The 20,133-nt window shown below is 43.3% G+C and overlaps 1 protein-coding gene across 1 annotated transcript; it reads right to left on the reverse strand.

Moving 5' to 3' along the window:
• Positions 1 to 267: 267 nt before the first annotated feature.
• On the reverse strand, positions 268 to 18,589 carry LOC104625003 (inaD-like protein; the record flags this gene model as incomplete). The annotated part of the gene is made up of 10 exons (XM_010292521.1): positions 268 to 734; positions 2,506 to 2,629; positions 4,437 to 4,540; positions 7,981 to 8,085; positions 10,330 to 10,452; positions 10,741 to 10,781; positions 12,295 to 12,412; positions 15,266 to 15,352; positions 16,507 to 16,654; positions 18,396 to 18,589. Coding segments are annotated over 10 exons (1,191 nt in total), but the record flags the coding sequence as incomplete, so codon positions are not given.
• Between the last annotated feature and the right edge of the window lie 1,544 nt (positions 18,590 to 20,133).

The raw sequence follows: 20,133 nt of genomic DNA on the forward strand, positions 1-20,133 counted from the left end.
AAACATGAGAAGTTCACATTTGACTATCAGACTTACTGTGCCGAGCACAAATAATTTCCCAGAGGAGAATTTGATATTTCATCATTTGGAACAGTGGTAATTTAATTACATTGCTAATGTTTTCTGGCATACTTGAAAGGACAATTAGCATAAGTAAATCATGAGTGAGATGACAAGTCACTCGGCATTTATTTTTGCTCATCAGATGAGATCAGTTGATGATCTAAATTCTCTTTTGTGTGCGAACTGATTCCAGTTTCAGCAGTTGTAACTGGGGTTCAGATTAGTGGGGATAAACCGACGTATAAAGAAAGTTAAATGGATATTGTTCTTTGAAGTTTCTTAATTAAACTTGTCCAGAGAAACCTCAAAAGCTACCAGAAATAGGGGAGGGTGGGGAGAAAGGCTGATATATGTGGAAGGCTAAATGAAGCTCGAGATGCACACTACCCTTTCTGGCAATGTGGTGAATACGGATTCATTTTTGCCAGGGTTTGCTTTACATCTCGCTCAGGGCTGAACAGTATTATTACAGCTCTACTGATGTTCTAAAATAATTGTATTTATCTCCGCAAGCACAATGACATTCACGATAACACCGTTAATGTTACAGTTCCTTTCTGGCGCTTCAGAATAGCTACAGCTTGCTCATGGGTAACACCTTCCAAAGCTTCCCCATTAACTGCTAAAATCTGATCGCCACGCTTCAGTCTGCCGTCGTCCGCAGCTGCTCCCTGCAAACGGCAAAGCGATTCGTTAGCGGCTGGTAGCATGGAGCCCTCCCGTCTCTCACAATGCTGATGGATGAAATGAGGAGGGATGCACTGGAAAGCCCACCGTCACTGGGTGGGGAACACGGGAAATGACAGTGCTGAAGTCTCCCTGAGCGCTTCAACCATTGCCCATCGCTCGCCCCGCTTACCCAACCCTGTAAGGTCCGGGGCAGCACGGGCGGGTGATGATCCCCAGGAAGAAGAGGATCGGCTCATCCCTGAAAAAACTGCAGTGTAAAGACTGGTTCTGGCTTTTGTGATTATGGGGAGGCTTGTTAAAGGAGCATTGAGATGTACTCCGCACCGAGCGCTGAGAAAAGGGTTAAAATGTGGGGAGGGAGAGGGACGCAGAGCTCATGCAGCAGAACAGCCTGGGCACTGCCCCAGGCCCTGGATGGAGCTGGGCTCCATTGAAGGTTCTGAGAAGCTCCCACAAAGCTTGAGAAACGGCTGTTCTCCTCCAGAGGCCTCAGGGCAGCTCTTTTATCTAAATCCTGAGCCCTGCCCTGCCCTAAGGTCGGCTGGTGGTTCCGCTTCTCCTCCACGGCCAGTGACTGCAGTGTATTCCAGCTTCGATTTAAGGTTTCTCAGCTGTGCTCACATCTAGAAACTCGTAAATCTAAGCATCTGTTTAAAGACACAGCATCTTCCCATGTCAATAATTGAACACTGTAAAAGACCAGATATTTGTGGCTTGAGCCCCGGAATTGCAGAAGCAGAGGAGACATGACTTCTCCACTTTCAGATGAGGTTTTCTTAATTATGTCATCTACCCTGCCAGAAGCGCTGACATGACTGACAGCAAATAGGCACAGGACAAAAAACTGTGCGCGACTGACTTCAAGGTTACTTTATGTAAAGCATTCCTAATTCCCACCGTTTTTCTCCACCCCCCTACCCCCCCATTTCCAGAAATCCCTTCAGGTGGCCATGCCATCTTGCTGGCCCATGTTGAGCGCACTGCCAGCAGAGGATGGGTGGGAAGAGGGGCACTTCTCCCTCTGCACCAGTGGCCATTCTGGGTCCATCTGCCTTGAGGCTGTGCTCTACTGTCTTTTGTCCTCAGCCTCGGTCGCCAGAGCCACTGCTGCACCTGGCTGGGACCCCCAAGTCCCCCTCTGACACTCAGGGTTGGGGTCAGAGATGGGCTGAGACAGCCGTGAGCGGCTCCCGCACATAGGAGCGGAGTACTCACGGAGAGGCATGAGAGAGAAGCTGGAAGCAAGGGAGAATAACTAAAGCCAGGACCAATGTGTAAGCCGGTCCATCACCGAGCCACAAGGTATGGCGTTTTCATCTTTCGGTATTTTTTGTCATTGAGGTGACTGAGCACAGGACCTTATTGCTGGTTTTGCAGCTGAAGCTCAGCCACAAAGATACAGCACCTCTGCAACTATCTCCTCTCCTGTACAGTGGGAAAAGCGATGCCTCCATATCTCTTGGAAGGCACTTTGAGGTTTGCAGATATAAATCTGCCTTATAAATATTTTAGCGTATAAAAGTAAATTTCCCAAGTACACGGAGCAATTTTGCTGAGATAAAGCATCTTGTTTCAGCCATCAGTAACGTGAAATATAAACTGAGAAGGCGGCTGTGAGTTCTGGGGCCACTTGCTCACATTGATGTACTTAGACAGTACATTTTGCTTTCTACTACATATTATCCAAGCCGAATCTTAGGTTTATTTTTAAAGTTAATACAGAAAAAGGGAGAAAACAAAAAAAAAAGATACCTTGGCAAATATAGTCTTGACATAAATGGGCAGGTCTCCATGGGGACTTCCATACCCCCCTACAATACTAAATCCCAGTCCATCAGAGCCTTTCTCCAAAGTAATAATCTTAGGCTGAGGTGCTCTGAAAACACAATAAATATAACTTAGAATAGCAATGTCTGCCTCTGGGGACTTTATGCAGAAGGAACACTTACAGAGATATTTATCTGTCGGGAAGTTTTTCATACAGTCACGAACCATGACTCTTGTCCTTGCGCTGATATACACTCCTGCGCAGCCCAGAGTTCAAACACTGTTCAGTGTACTTCAACTCCTCGCTTTGAAAATACTTATTTTTAATAAGAGCTCAGCTCAACAAGAGCACTTATGTCTGATGCAGAAGTGAGATTCCCCTCATCTGCAGTCGCTGCACGTACGTAAAGGAGAGTTTGCTTTCTCACCGGCCAAGCTGTCGTCTTAGTCTGCCTCAGTGGCAACTGCAACAATTTCCTCACAGCAAAATTTTACTTTATGACTTCAGAGGAATGAGTCTAAGAGACAGGGTGCAGTCAGGAACACTTGTGTTTATAGTCTCAGCTCTACTGCAGGCGTTTTGGTCTGTTTTCTAACAACCTATATTTGACCTACATCCCTGTGCCTCGTAACTCCCGAGAGCCCCTCACTCATTGGCATTGCTTAGACCCTGAACTGCTCTTTAGGGGTGTCTACATTGAGCAAAGGAAGATTTTTGGTGGAATTTAGACCACTCATATGCATATCTCCACCTCAAATTTGAAAAATAATTTCTACGTGTTTAGAAAAAATTACTGTGGACAAAAGCTGTTTGGCATCTTCCACCTTTCTATAAAGGTGTAGCCTATGATGACTAATATCGAGCCATTTCTTTAGGACAGAACGAATGCATATGCCTACCCAATTTGCTTCATATTTTCACATTCAAATTTCCTTACTGTTTTGATAGGAAAAGAGAATACAAATCCTTTTGTGAAGTAAGCAATTCTCCTTTGAGAGCAGGAATAAAAACGGTATCTCACATTGCGAGACTAGAGAATGCAGCATAAATAGCTTAACTTTTATACTAAAATCCTCCTGAGGTAGGGCAGCAACTTGCATCTCAGCTTCTTAAAATAAATATAATGAATTAAAGAATGAAAATGAAGAACATAACGAACCTAACGAACCAAAATGAAAATCAAGTGAATTTCAAAATGGTAACTGCTATGCTATAAGCTGCCCTAAAAAGCACACGATGGAGAATGATGCATGGCCGTGGGAGGGCTAGATCTCTAACTTCCATCACCATACAGAAATGATGTAAGTAGAAAATTTCTTAATCAGACTTTTTGAAATTGTGAAGCTAAAAAGATTCAAAGACAAAGTTAGTTCTGGGACATGTTTTGAAAGTTTTCTTTCTGATATCAGTCTTTTTAACACCTCTTGCCTTAGTCTACCAGTGACAAATTATTTCGAATTGCTACAGTCATAACTCCTTTGAGACAAGGAAGCCAAACAGACAAGGGCAGAACTAGCACGTCAGCATAACACATTACAGAATCACAGAATCATTAAGGTTGGAAGAGACCTTCAAGATCGTCAAGTCCAACCGTTAACCCAACACCACCATGCCCACTAAACCATGTCCCGAAGTGACAAAAGCAGAAAAGAAAGCAGATAAATTTACTTTTAAAACGTCCAGAACTAGTGCTTGGAAACACACTTTGTTCTTATTTACTCAAGCTATTTCTGACACCAGGAGAAGATGGACACGAGTCCATCATCAGCTTGGAGAAGGTCACAGGTACCATTTTAAAGGTGATGGAAAATTACAGAGAAAAGCAATGGGAGAGACCTCCTTCACCAGCCTAGGCTTTTCCCTTGCATGGGGCATAGAAATCCACCTCAGTTATGCAGACTCAGTACAAACTTACTCGGGATCTTCAGAAGGATGCTCAGAAGACGAGTTAAGGTTGCATCCCGCAGACATGCTCTCCAGCTGGGTAGCAATGGCACTGATGTTGGTATCAGCCACAACCTAAACAGAAGGACACGATGAAGTACTATGGGTGTTCACTTAATAGCAAAGACACTTTGGCTAATCATGTAGAAAATAGCCGATGCACTAGGAAAGTCAGTTGTTGATATTTTTTTCAAGCAAATTTGAATACAAGTCCCGCGGTCTTAAATTTCCTACTCATTCAATACTTTCAAATAATGGATTCTGGAGGTTAAACGCAAACTTTGCTCTGAGGCTTTCTCGTGCCTTTACATGACTATCGCTCAGATGCTGAGCAGAGGAGAACAGTCTTTCTGGATAATCCAGAGAAAGAGGTTACTTTGTCAAGCAAACGGGTACGTCTCAGAGTCAAAACAAGGTGTCCAGGATTGGGCTTGAAAGTAGAGGTCTCCCACAGAAAGCACCTTAGCCTGTAATAAAATACAGAGACCCAAGGGTCTGCTGGACTATGGGGCAAAGGCCCTGAAATACCTCAGATTGGTTTGTTTGCTGAGTAGGGAAGAAATCAATCCTTGGTTTCAACTTTTCTGCAAATTCCAGCATGAATCTAACAAACTGGATTCTTAAACTTCTCAGTTCTGGCTCCTGTATTATTCTGAAACCACCATGAATTACCACCACACAGTAATTAATAGAGTTGATGACATTTTGACAGGTTGCGCGGCAGCAAACTTGTGCAGGCTTTTTAAAGCAACCATATCAATGTTGTATAGGTCAGGTACAAATACGACTACGGCTGCATTGAGAAAACAGTTACTTGCACGCGGAGGTCCAGCGTTTGCCGTTCACAGTGGTTTAGCCTCGTAAGGATAAAAGCTTGTAGCTGGCAGCCCCAGTGGGATTTATTAAACACAAAGTGTCAATGCCCACTCTAGCTTTTTTCTTTCTTTTTAACCTTTCATTGCGTGCTCATTTTCTATTCTTTGCTATTTTCTAGAAAATATTTGAGGAAACCACTAAGAAGTGTTTTGGATTTTAAATATTCACAGCTGAAAGGGCATCAATTTCCTCACAACTACATGCTGTGGTTATCCCTTAACTCCATCTCCTTCTGATGAGATATTCTTCTCTGCTTGACGTTTACTGTACGGCGCAGGAGTTCAGCTCAAGAGACGGTGAGAAATAGCCAGTAAGTATATTTTCAATATTTCCTCTAGCTATCTATGGGCTTATTTTATCAAAATTAACAGGTACTCTTTCCACTCCTTGATGTGAACATGGTTTAAGGGAAACATATCTTTTCTGAATAAAAAAATCCATTATATAAATCCCCCGTTTTAAATGAATGCTCACAATTCTTCCACAACAGTATTCCCTTCTTTCTAATCACTTGGAGCCAAGAGGGTGGTAGCATTTTCTAGGAAGGAAGATTAGTTCTCATGCAAATTTTGCATCCCAGGACTCAGGTTCTCAGATGCCCTAAATGAAGGGGTCCGGCAGATGAGATTGCTGGCTGAGCCAGGTGCAGCTAAGACACCATTAAGTTTTTCTTTCTGTTGCAGTAGGGGGAAGAGTGCCAGCCAGAATTTGTCATATTTTGTTGTTAAATAAAATGAGGGCAAAATAAATCTATATTTAAAAATCTTCAGTTGGCAGTAAGAACGTATCAGAGTTCAACAACCTTGTAAAAAAGCTTCCCCTTATCTCATTACTACACCTGCAGAAAAGAAATTAAATTAAACCAAAGCATCAAAACAGCCGAAAGGGATGATTGTTCCCCTGAGACCCTAATCTCCCATTTGCAAACAGCATTTGCAAACTCCTTTACCATCCTTCCCAGGACGTACTGATAATAAGCCTTTCCACACCACTGAACGCAATTATCTGACCTTTCAAAGCGGTTCGCCATGAAGTGGTCTAACCTGATAATAAATAGAATTACTTAATGACACATCAGTCATGATTATCACAGCGATAGGATTGTTCCATTCAGATTGTTTTAATAAAAAAAAACGCAGTCCGGTGATTGAGAAGTACCGGTGGTTCGCGTGTCAGGTAACTGTACCACCACGCTTACGGCAGGGCTTTGACACTGCTCCCTGCCGGTATTAAAATATAACATCTCACCTTCACATAACAGATTTTTAATAGAGGAAAATAGATTCTACTCTATCAGAATAAACCTGTATCATCTGTAAAAAGTATTAAGCCCATTTTAAGCTAGACAGCAAAAATGTGGAAGAAAAACCATTAACTGACAAACCCAAAGACATTTCTAGAAGAACCTCTTTGTTTATGCGAGCGACCAACTAACAGTGTGCTTCATCAGGAATATTTTTAAATACATGATGAGGTGGAATACGCCGTATTACAGCTTTCAGGATTAGCAATTTTGTGTTCTGCAGCAAGCTTTCATTTTCTATTCAGGGAATACTGTTGACATGAAAAGTGAAATTACTCAACGTTAGTAACAATATGATAACTATAATTTAACAGAAAATCCTCAGCTGTTGTATATCTGTGTATTTCCTTTGACTTCAGTGGAACTACACAAATACATCATCTGCTCTGGAACTGGCTCATCACTTACCAGGCCAGCAGTTCACGGACAGACAAATCAAGGAATAAGCAAGTCTAAAACTAAGTTTATTATAATTTCATTTCCTTGGTTTTTTATATTCCCCCCTCCCCTTTTTAATAGTCATATTTGTGTTGTAATGCAAACAAAAAGTTTATGCAAAATCTCTCAAGATGCTTTCCAATCTAATATGCTGTGATGATAAAGAAAATTAGAGTAGATTTTAGTGGTACATCTTAAACTTGTTTTCCAATAGTTACAATAATTCTGCAAATAAGTAGTATTTTGATTTCTCTCTGGCAAGCATTTTTCCAATTTCTTTGTGTAAACACAAAAATAAAGATGAATATACTGGCAAGCAGCAATTAGAATCCAAGGAGCAGAACATGTCTTCCTTTTAGCTAGCATATAAAGGCGGTGGTGATGACACTGTTTTCTCTCTCTCGAGTGTTATTATTCATTACCTGTAGAATAATCAGTTCTAGGCAGCACTGTCTTAATGATGATACTATCATTTTTACTAAATGCTGCCAACGTTTCTTTCTTCTCCCCCTTTCAAGAACAAGGAAATTAGCACTGTGGGCAGTTTGGTCACAGTCTGGCTACACGCACATGCACATACACACACACTTAATTTCTTGTTCCTAGTTAATTTCAAATTAAAAAAAAACAACTTGGAAGCTTGTTGATTTATCATGTGTAGCAACAAGTTATTTTGTTCTCTTTGTTATGCTTTTATATAATCATGCTCACAGCCTGTATGAGTGGCAATGAAGAATTTTTGAATGAAAATTATTTCTTGCTTTCATTCTGTGTAATTCCCATCAGCAAGCACCCTGCAATTCTGTGATGCCTCGTGCCAGTGATGCTTAGGGTTTTTTTTTCCCTGAATGCCATTTATCTACCCTCATGCAGCTGCATGTTCAATTTATCACCGTACCTGCAGGATAATGCTCCCATAAGCATTCTTTAGTAGATTAACCGCATCTGCATGAGACAGCCCATCCAAAGGTTGCCCATTAATACTGACAATCCGATCTCCAACCTGAAAGTACAACAGTAATGGAAAATTACTAGCATTAGGGAAAATCAAAATTAAGAATGCTTACAATTCCTGGTGAACCTGGCACTGCACAGCCATAGAATCATAGAACCATGGAACCGTTTGGGTTGGAAGGGATCTTTAAAGGTCATCTAGTCCAAACCCCCTGCAATGAGCAGGGACATCTTCAACTAGACCAGGTTGCTCAGAGCGCCATCCAACCTGACCTTGAACGTATCCAAGGATGGGGCATCTACCAGCTCTCTGGACAACCTGTGCCAGTGTTTCACCACCCTCATTGGGAAAAATTTCTTCCTTATGTCTAGTCGAACATCCAACCAATTCCTCATCCACCCAACAGTCCACCCATCAAATCCATCTCTCCAATTTAGAGAAGGATGTTGTGGGGGACTGTGTCAAAGGCCTTACACGAGTCCAGACAGATGATGTCAGTAGCTCTTCCCTTGTCCACTGATGTGGTCACTCCATCATGGAAGGCCACTAGGTTGGTCAGGCAGGACTTGCCCTTGGTGAAGCCATGCTGCCTGCCTTGAATCACCTCTCTGTCCTCCATGTGCCTTAGTATAGCTCCTAGGAGGATCTGTTCCATGATCTTCCCAGGCACAGAGGTGAGGCTGACAGGTTGGTAGTTCCCAGGGTCCTCCTTGCTACCCTTTTTAAAAATGGGTGCAGTGTTTCCCTTTTGACTTTCCAATATCAGGGCTCTGGGATGCATCTCGTCGTGTCCCATAGACTTATGTATGTTCAGGTTCCTCAGGTGGTCATGAACCTGATCTTCTCTGATACTGGGAGGGACTTTGCTCCTCCAGTCCCTGTCTCATGGTCCATCCACTTGAGAGGTGTGGGAAAAGAGACTGCCAGTGAAGACTGAGGCAAAGAAGTCGTTGAGTACTGCAGCCTTCTCCTTGTCCGTTGTTACCAGTTTGCCAGTCTTGCTCATCAGGGGGTACGCTTTCTTTGACCTTCCTTTTCTGGCTGACATACCTGTAGAAGCCCTTCTTATTCTTTGCATCCCTTGTCAAGTTCAGCTCCAGCTGCACCTTGGCCCTCCTGACCTTATCCCTACAGAACCGGGCAGTGTCCCTGTACTCTTCCCAGGATCCCTGTCCCTGCTGCCACTGCCTGTGCATTTCCTTCTTGCCCTTTACTTTGACCAGCAGGTCTTGACTCGTCTGTGCCTGTCTCTTGCCTTCCTTTCCTGATTCCTTATGCCTAGGGATCAAAGCAGTCATGCTTCTCTTTTGCAGGATCCCTTTTGTAAGAATTCTGCATTGCCAATGATCATTTACCATTCTTCAGAGCAAGTACAATACAGATTTTTTTAAAAAACCAATGTGATCAGAGAAACAATTTCCATTTGCAAGCAGACAGAGTGAAATTTTCACCGCTGTTCTCCCATCCAGAAAGGATTAATTTGTGTCCATATGTGCAGACAAATTCGTATTCTTATACACTATGTATGCACATGCTGAATGCAGTATAGAAAAGCAGGCACTTCTGATATTAATCTAATTAACCTAGGCAATTTCTTCTTCTTATACATGAAAATGATCTTGACCCTGGCACTTCGTGCTATTGTGTAATTCTATTAGAGACATGGCATGAATGTAGCAGCATGTAAAAATGAATCTCATGGGCCAATGCAATCCTATCTGCATAATAAGTTCCTTTCAATACTAATGATTCCTTGAAACTCTCCAAATCTGGGAAGTGTTCATCACGGTCGTTCCTGGAAACCCACATCTCGTGTAGGTCTGATACAGGTGCTTTATTTTGGCATTTCTTTATAAGGGACTTAAGATCAAAAAACTAACTTCTGATCTAGTTTGTACCTGGTTTGAGCTCTAAATGATGCCCAGTCTGACGTCCTCAAAACATCTGCGATTTCCAGGGAGCCTACTGCTGCCCTCCCTGGGTCTGGACAAACACAGTGGTCTTTGAATGTATATGAATGCTTTTATGTTCTTTCTCTTAATATCACTTTTCCATGTGGGCAACCGTTGCCATTATCCCAAGATGCAATATAATCAAAAAGAGAAGAGAAAGGAAGGTTTGGCTTTTTTGGGGCGGGGTGGGGTAGGTGAGTTGGTTGGTTTGTTTGTTAAGAAACAGAATAGTCTATGAGACATTATCGAAGTGATGGCATGTACAGAAGTGCCTGAGCTCCTTCTCCCTGGGACACATGGCAGATGAAATAGGAAATATTGAGAGGACTCCTCTACTCACTCTGAGTCTTTGGGTACGTGCAGCCACACCACTGGCTTGAATCATAGCAATGAAGATGGGGATATCTCCTAATGGACTTCCCTTCCCTCCTGCTATACTGATGCCAAGTGCATCATTTGGTCCCTAAAACAAAACAAAAAAACCTCACATTTGCAACTGGAGCAACTTGTAGAGGTCAATGGTCAGGGTACAGCAATAGCTGACTCATTTGGTTTATGGAACAGGGAGAAAATAGATAGGTTTGACAGACACATGCATCCTCACACACCCATGTCCCACCACACAGGCTTACATCCAACAACCTACTGCAAACATCAATAATGCAATTTTAATACTGAGAAACACTACAAAAATTAACAACTTCAGTTAAAGGTGTCAGCTTTTTGAATTGATAGAAAATAACCCACTGACCCTTGTTATCTCCACAGTCCTGGGGCCCATATCTGCTCCTACTAATAAAGAAACAAACAATTAGCTTCTGTAATTAAGAGATAATATAATTAGGAGATAACACTGTCAGGTGACAATGGTCCCTTGTTGCCTAGTCAGAGTTATCACCAAGCAGAAGCGGAGCCTTCCTGTGCCAAACCAGGCAGTGCTGCTCACGTGAGGAGGACGGGATTTCTGTTTCACCCAGAGATGAATACGGATGTAATCACTCTCGCTGACGGATGCCACCGTGACGCCCATTGCAGCGCAGCCGCTGCTCACCGCAACCTATTGAATAGCCGCACTCTGCCGGCCTGAAGAAAAGCCCTATTGTGCATTTCACTCAATTAAAGATTGGCTTATTATTCATAAATCACAGTGTCCCTACCACACAGGGGACAACCTACCAGGCTGGTCTGAGACTGCTGAGGTTCCATTGATTTCCTCTTCTAATTTGTTCTGTATTAGTAAATAATAGACAGCCAGGAAGCCTGGCTGGTGCATATCTAGCCATAGGACATTTAAAAGTACTCAAAACAGGGGGAGTGCGGGGTGGGGTGGAGAAAAAAAGAGACTCTTCAAAGGAATGATTTGAACTGGGGCTAAACAGTCTAAATGCTGATGGTGTAGTCAGGTCCTGGGCTCTGCTATACCAACCTCTAATTCTACCAGCTTTAATTAAACTATTTTAAGAACCTTTCAGAAGGCAGGCAGAATTAGTTTCTTTCAAGAGTTAACGATTCTTAATAACGCATATCAGTACTTCTCACTGCCACGCACGTGTGCTTGTGCATACGTAGATATGTGTGCTATAGGTATCTGCTAGAACTATGGAAGGCAGGATCGCTGAGGTGCAGCGAGGTCTGCGGCAGCAGGAAGCCCATTCCCGGGGATGCCGAATCAGGGTATGCAGATATGCATTCTCAGTGCTGCAGGGCCCTTCAAAATAGCACGAGGAAGGCTGCCCCAAAAGCCACACGCCTCCTCCAGCGCATGCAAACTGGCAGAAGAAACGTCTTTTACTTCTGCCCACGGTCAGACATGAGCAAAGGATACCAACTTCTGACACAGGTCAGAGCGCACAAATGCGCAGGCTCTCCACAAGCTACTGCAGGTTGTAGATTTAGCACTTGCTAAATCTGCACATCGCAAACTGAGCATTGTGACATTCTCATTACAAAACAGCCCTTTATACACTCTAGAGCAACAAAGATATAAATGAAGTGGTGGCAGCTTTATTCCCTGAGAAAACTGTTTCTAATGCGAGAACCTTGCCTGTGCTAAGCCTCCGACAAGGGCGTTGGGGAATAGCAGGGCACAGGAATTCTGCACTTAAAATAGAGGAGCCATTACTCTACTAGTAGACATAAAAATAATGTCATCTGCTGGAAAGTGTTCGGGTCTTAAAATATCAGTGGTACGTCTTCTGGGAGGCTGAGTAGGAAAACCAGATTCAAGTATTGGGCTTTGCTTTTAAACCAGCACAAATATAAAGCAAATAGCACGCAGCTATTCTGACAGCCGCCCAGGTTATACCTGAGTTTCTCTGAGACACATCTGCTGAAGATCTTTTCGTGCTGACAAAATTCTGTAAGGTAGAGAGGACCGGAGCAAGCGCAGGGTGGAAGTGGCTATGGAAACTCTGTTGGCTTGCCTGTAGTTAAAAAGAAATCAAAACTTGTGAGTCAAACCCAAACGTTAACTTTAAACCAGCTCCCGCAGCATACAGGCACAGCTGTGCTCTGTGCCAACCAGACTGGAAATACCACATTGGCCACGCAAGTGCAACCCCTCCAACTTCATTTCCAAAGGGGGAACCTACCAAATTCTGTCCCCAAGTTGTGGGCACAGCCATAGTGCTGCTTGCAGTTCTACACAACTGCACTTCACTCCCTACGTGCACACCTAATGCCTCCGTTGCTCAGGTCTGCTCTAGAGGGCATAAAGAAGTAAGATTATCCTCCTCCTCTGCTTCTTCCCAGCGTGTCTCTGAACCTGAGGAGAAGGGGAGATGACGGGGGCTTGTGGGCATCTTCCCCTCAACGCACCCTGCAGGCACCTCACCCTACGCTGAGCGTGCATGAGGCACCCAGCAGGAGACGTAACAGCTCCTCTCCCACAAGATAAGGATAGCGCTTACACCCATCTTGTTACGCAGCAGTCATCTACAGGCTCTGTTACTTCAGCTGAACGCATGGCCCGATTACAAGGTCCTGTAATTGAACCTGCTCCTTTAATTTGACCAAGAACCTGCTCTTACTTCCAGATTATCATCCCAGGTGCAGGATGAGATGCCCATGAACTAAAGCTGACAAAAGGGTGAGCCTCCAAAGGTAGCTGCTCGTGCATGTTCCCAATTCTTGGCCGTCCATTTCCAGCCCTCCTTTTCTCTATCTCCACATCTGGCTCTATCTTCAGACCCTGCCCCTCGAGGAAACATCATTATCCGTTTAGGAAATGTGTCTGAACAACAGGTTTCACCGAGGGCCAGACCTTTTCAACTAAGCTGCCTTATACAGAACAAAGATCTGGTCTATACTTCTCCATCCAGAGCAGAGCTTTCTCCCTCTAAATGCATTAGGCGGTGAATCAAAAGCTCTGGCAGCATTTATCTTAACTGACCAGCGTGCAGCTGTCAGTGATGAACAACAGGCAGAGCATAATTTCCACCTCTAGTTGCCAATTCATGGGTCAGTTAACATAATTTGCAATGCGCGTGAAAGAAATCACTGTCCTGCACCAGAAGGCTTGTATTTCTACTGTTAAAGGTATGCAACGGACCAAGAAAAAAAGCCAAGTGAGGACAAAAGTTCTGGATGCTCTTGGCCAGCAGCTTCTAAAACATGGCTTGCAGTTGTCCAAATCATTCAAGCTGATTTGCTGCGTTATCTGCCAATATTTTTATAACTCTTGGAACTGTTTTGCTGAGAAACGTTTATTCAGTTTTCAAAATCACCAAGTCACTTAGGAGCAGTGAGATGAAGGCTCTCGAATGACTCTGTATTAAGAACAACAATTAAGATTTCTTGTATTAAAAAAAAAATACAGAAACTACTAGGTTCCTGGAAAAGTCTCTTATGCTACAAAGAAAGGTGAATGACGTTTGATCTGATTTTCTACCTAGAATCATGTTAGATAGTATGGCGTTTTGCTTCCCTTTCTTTCAGCTGTACGGGTTTTGCAGAGTAAAACTGGGTGGATAATTTTTAACTGCCGCTTTTTGATTACATTGCTCTTGCTTAAGCTAGCTGTTGATACAATGCCCGAAAGAAGGTAATACTCAAGATTTCTCACTCTCTCTACTTAATGCAGTTAGTATTGTTCTCCTCTGTTATTTCATTTTTCTTTGTCCGCTGCGTGCAGTGCAGATGTTTCTCCAATGATACTTAGTCACTGTTTTTAAAGCTGGGCTTAGCCCAGCTGTTCCCGTATGGCTACGGGCTCTTTAGCCCTTCCTGACACCTCACTCACACGGACAGCAGACCGGGTCACTGCTGGCCTTTACAAAGTTAAAGTTAAGAAATCACGCCACATAACTATTATTTTGGCACCCTTTTTGGGTTCTTCACGCGCGACATCAAGGACAAGCCTCCCCTCGTACCGACCTCCTTAAAAGCTTTAACTTACACCCCCCGCCCCAGCCTCCTACAGCTCCTCCTCTCCATTTGCAAAACCAAGCCCTTCTTTCAGCATCTGTGGCGGCCGGGCTGGATCCCGCCGGCGCGCACAGCAGCGTGAGAGGGAGACGTGCGGGCGATGTCCCCCGGGTCCCCGACAGTGCCTCTGGGCAGAGAGGGGGCAAAATACTCCATAGCAATAGCACTGCTGTGAACCACAGCTTGTCTCTCTCGGGGACACTGGCAACTTAAATATAATGGCAAAGCAGTCAGTCTTTGGAAGGAAAATCCATTTTTAAAAAGTTTTCTAAGTCATTTTTTGCCTTGCTTTTCTCCCTCGCCGCACTCGGGCTTTAACACTAAGGGGTGTCAGTGTCTGAGCTGACTGGGGGGCACGGGGAGAGGCGAAAAGCCCTGCACTGATTGAAAACTGAATCGTTGTCCTCGCTTCAGGTAAAAAGCAAGTGAAGCAGGAAATTGCTCTGTGTTTTCTTTAAGAGGGAAGCAGCTCTCATGTGGTTGTGCCGTAAGATAGGCAAAGATAGAGTTCAGTTTCATTAACTCATTTTGATTGACGAAACAGCTGCAGAAAATACATTCAGCATTTTTTGCAGGTCTAAAAAAATTTCTGGGCATCATCATTTGAGAAAGATATTACATATTTTTGGTGTGTCTCAGGAAGACACTCCTTAAACAAAAAAATACATTAACTAGCTCTTCTACTTAATCAGCATTTCAGCACGACACTAACTTTGCGGTTCAAAGATTTTGTTCCACATCCTCAGCAGTAAATGTCCACGGAAGGACTGAGCCTCACGTGCACGCCTGTGCACCGTCCCCACGCCTTGCCCCTCACAAGTCCATTTTACACGTATGAATTTGTCGCTAACCTGACTGTTTTCGGATGTCTTCCGTGATGATAGCCACGATCCAGCTCGCAATCTCCCAAGCTCAAGATGCACTAGGCCTTGGGCACACTTGGAAAAAAAACACAACGTACAGCGTTTAAGTAGACCTATAATATTTCACGCTCTCCTGGAGAGAATTATGTTTATATTCAGCACCACAGCTCCGTGAAGAAAACCACAAGGAATGCTCAAAACATTAACACTGGTATTTAGACAATACAAAGAGTACCCGACCCTGGATTGAGGTTTGTCCTGAAGATTTATGCTGGTTGTTGAAGTCAGTATGAATCTTCCTACTGGCAAACTGCAGAGGGCCAATTACTCAGTAAAAATAAACTAAAAGGCCCCAACTCTTTAATACGTGTTTGCCACAAACAATACTTAGGAAAAAACACTTCAGGGGAAAAATGCTGCAGAAAAGGGGTGAATTTAACACGTATGGATTCAACTTAAAAACATACCCTCATATCACTGGTTTCCAATTCTTAAACAGGTAAACTTTTGACAACCTGAATTCCACCCAACTGCAAAAAGCAAGGAAATAATTAGCCTTTCCCTTCAGGAACAAAAGAAATCCCATGCAGAAACACTAGTGCTGATGGCAGGGAAAAAGCCTTTGTCTCCAGATGCAGTTTTGAATAGAAATGGGTCTGCAGCATCGCTCCCACCCGTCCTTTCATCCTTGGCACAGGCTGTCGGGCCTGGGAGCCGTACGGCGGAGCTCACGTCACGCAGCCAGGCTGTCCCCTGCCCTCTCCTCTGACTCGAGCAGCCACGTGCTTTCTAGTGGAAAAAAGCAAATTCTCCTGGACTGCACAACTTCAGAGTATAACAGCACTCCTGTAAGATGGAAAGCTGTGCAGAAACGGATTTAAGCTGCCATTTTATAGCTGCAGGTTAGTGCAGCATTTGATTTCAGTTCTGATTTGTATGACTCTCAGGTTTCCAAATATTTTTCTAACCTATGAAATACACAGTTGCATTTTCAAATAAATGCCTAAATACTACATGTGTCTCTGTTTTCCCACTTCATATCGTCCCACTTCTAAATATACAAGGAGAAGTGATTTTAAGTTAATCTCCCAACGTCATTTCAGATGAAATTCCTGTCTTGGTAATCAGCTCGAGCTGTCCTGCATATGTGTAAACAGCACTTCAGGATAATTACCTTGCACAGTGTCAGTAACTGCAATTCAATATCTTAAAATGTATTATGTACTCACCTTAAGTATAGTGGCAACAGTCTCTTGTGAGGCATTTCTCATATCCTCTCCATTTACAGACAAAATCTGATCTCCTTGAATTAATCTTCCATCTAGGTCTGCAGCTCCTCCTTTAACAATGTCAGAGATAAACACTCCACTTCCATTTCTAACAATGCAAGAAGCATATGGCTAATTACACAATCCAATATTCTTTGGGAGAGCAATTTAGATTACTTGCATTTAAGAGACATTAAAAGAAACCTGTGAGCAGAGGAAGAACTAGTTTTACACCCCACTCAACCATTTGAGTGTAAAAAAATCTGTGAGTTTTAAAACCAAGGTATGTTTTGCTATATTTAATGCTGTCTTTCCCCTTGAACCATTAGTTCTGACTGTATGATCCATAAAGATTCATCAAAAATACCATTCGTATGAATAAAAAGCCAAGGATCAGTCTAAGATGGAGTTAAACGATCTCCTGATGTGCCTGACATGAATTATGCAGGCTCAGATTTTTTTGTTTTTCCTATATTCCCCCTAAAGGTTCAGCTCAGTTTCTTTTCTGGAAGCCTGGAGGCCCCCAACAGAAGAGCAGGGAGAAGTCTGCAGAAAAGACTTTTATAGTTTGCACATGAGTTATGCAGCAGAAAACCCAGCTTTGTGGCTGCCCGCCTGCAGCAAGCCACGCAGGCGGGGGGAACGTATTTATTTATCAGCTCCAGCATCCTCGCAGGGGAGTGCCCTCCGCAGGACCCCTCTGTGCCGGCCCCAGCTCCCGGGGCTCGCTACGGTGTGAGCCGGTGCCAGCTGCAATGCCAAGATCTGGCGTTTGGTATCCTTCACCCTGAAGGACACGCCGCTTCACGACCTGAATAAACCTCGCATATCATTTAATCGACTTCAGAAATTGGACTACCTCTAAGGTGGCAATCCCCACAAGCAAAGCACTTAGCAATGGTACAGAAAGTTTTGCACAGAAGCAAATGCGGGAGGGCTGGAGACTGCGATTACCATCTGTAGGGTAATTTACATAAGCTAAATTAATTACCCAACCCGCAATCTGCTCACAACACCTGGGTTAAACGTCGCCACTCTTGTAAAAAACCGCTGTGGAAACTTTACTGACCATACACAGTCAGGATAATGACACGATGATTTGTAATTGAGAAAATACATTTTTTGGCAATACAGAAAAGCAACCATATGTCTCTTGCGCACCAACGCTGAACGAGTGCTCACCAGTGTCATGCCGTAAATCTCTTCTAGCAATGAAAAATTAAATCTATCAGTGCTGTGGTTCAAATGCTCTAAATAGCAATGGTTTAGAAATATATCAGTAAAAAGTCACATTTTTTTAAGCAGCTGTTATCTACCACCGTATCTCAGATTCTGCTCTGTAGTCACAGAACTGCTGTCTACAGTCTCGTACAGTCACTTTGATACTGTTCAGGATCTCAGCTTCTTATCTTCCACTGGCATTGGTCCCTCTGAACCCATGTAGGAGCTAGATCTAACTCACAAATCCATTTTCAAAGGCATATCCTGGTATTTGGAAATAAGAAGGTTTCTCTCCCCATTTTGAAATCAGAAGAGCCACGGCTAGGGCTATCCAAGCCCTGAGACACAGCTACTCTGAACCATGAGCTCCCGGTTCTGCCCACACTCCCGCAGAGCAGGACACCCGCTCGGCACTGGGAGCCTTTGCTACACAGGTGGGTCGTCGTTCTGAGAGAGGAGCCAGGACCACAGCCCCACGGCATCCTTGAAGTTATTTAGATACAAAATTCTGTTCCTTACAGAGTTTTTCCTTTATTTCTTATTCCATTTAATGGCTAACAGTTGTTCATATAGCAAAAAGCAAAATATTTCTCCTCTGAAGTGCAGTCCGATCGGAGAGACGCTCTTACCGTTTTCCAGCTATGCTGAGCCCTAGTCCTCGGCCCGTTTTCTTTTGTATATCTACATAGAAAATCTCTAAGTTTTCTTCATCTTTGTAATGCGCTTCATCTCTATAAACAACCAACTGCACCTTCTGGGGCGTCTGTCTCAGCGCAGTGATAGCTTCTTCGTGGCTGGCATTCCGCAGATCGATCCCATTCACCTGAAATAATCAGTGTTTTCTTTCCAAATGACATGTATAAATGATCTTTTCATCACACCCTACCCTTGTGTGACAGGACAAATTTGTCACATTGACACCCCATGGCACTCTAATTTACTGCTCCCATTACCAGAGGGCTGAGCTCCTGGATCTCCTGCTGAGTGTGAGTTTGCTGCCTTGTGCCACTGCCTGGAGTAAATCACAATAATCAAAATATTTTGGCTTGTAAGTTTTGTGGGTGTTCCTCCTTGCTTTTTAAATGCTGGAACCTCAAACTGTGCTCTTTCTTATAACTAGGCAGTGTGGACCGTGCTCCTTTGAGCTTTCTGTATCTCTTACTGCTCAGATTCCTTCTCCCCCGGCTTTGCGACACCGCTGAGCTGACGACAGGAGGAATCGGAAACATCAGCAAAGCGCAATGGCGAAGCCCAGGCAGGACATATTAAATGGTTATTTTGCTTTGTTCCAATAGATGGCACACAAGACCGCTCCTGGAGCGCTCAATTACATTTCTCTTACGATAACCTGAAAATGTTTTAGCATTTTAGTAATATCAGATAGAACAAGAAGTTCTGATTGAATGCTGAAATATTAAAAAAAACCCAAACCAGCTGCAACGTGAAACTTTGCCTCCTAATTGTGCCAAGCCTGATCCATAATGCCCTTTAAGATGTTTGCCAACATTCTGTTGACAAAATCATCTTTTATTTGTCAACACAAAAGAATATCAATGCTTAAATATTTTTGAAGTCTCTTTTGGAAGTAGCATCAACTGTAACTGAATAAGAATACAATGTTAATCCACTTACATAACGTCATAAGTTTTAAGGCAATGGGAATGTTTCTCAGTATTTCTTGATATGCAAAGTTATAATGATACTTAATTTTACTTTAAGATAATTAAGCCTAATATACAGTAATTATTTTCTTTTGTACTAATTCTGCACACATTTATTTATATACCGCTTCGATATCCTTTTCTCTACACAGGCATCTAGGCGTGCTTTATCATACCAATCTGAAACTAGCTCAGAGTCATCTTTTTGATTCATTAGTACGTCTTTTAAAAGCTGAAATAATAACAATATTATGGCACACAAACATTAGCACTTTCCTGTTTGGCCAGAGAAGAATTAATTAACCTTCCCCATTTTTATCCCCTAATTATTGTGCTCTGTTAATACAGTTATTTATAAAACGAAAACAACATTCAGCCTTAACGCTAAAAAAAATATTTTCAGTGCAAGAGCTGTAAAGACAACTCCCCAAGTACCCCTCGCTATTTTTCTAACCCTACACACCAAAGCCTTAATGGCCATGCTGGGAATTTGTCCCGATCTGACAGCGAGAGGCTGCACGCAGCTGCGCCGAACCCCTGCCTGACGCAAGTTTCATTTGCAGACCAACACTTCTTTATTAACCCTTTCCCTCCTCGATTTCCGCGCTCGTCTGCGGGGAAAAAAAAAACCCGCTACGTTTATTCACAGAAGTAATTCCGTGCGTTCGCCAGTTTTCCGCACCGTGGCCTGGGGGAGCCGGCACCC

Source organism: Phaethon lepturus, unplaced genomic scaffold, assembly GCF_000687285.1.
Source record: "Phaethon lepturus isolate BGI_N335 unplaced genomic scaffold, ASM68728v1 scaffold518, whole genome shotgun sequence".
Lineage (NCBI taxonomy): Eukaryota > Metazoa > Chordata > Aves > Phaethontiformes > Phaethontidae > Phaethon > Phaethon lepturus.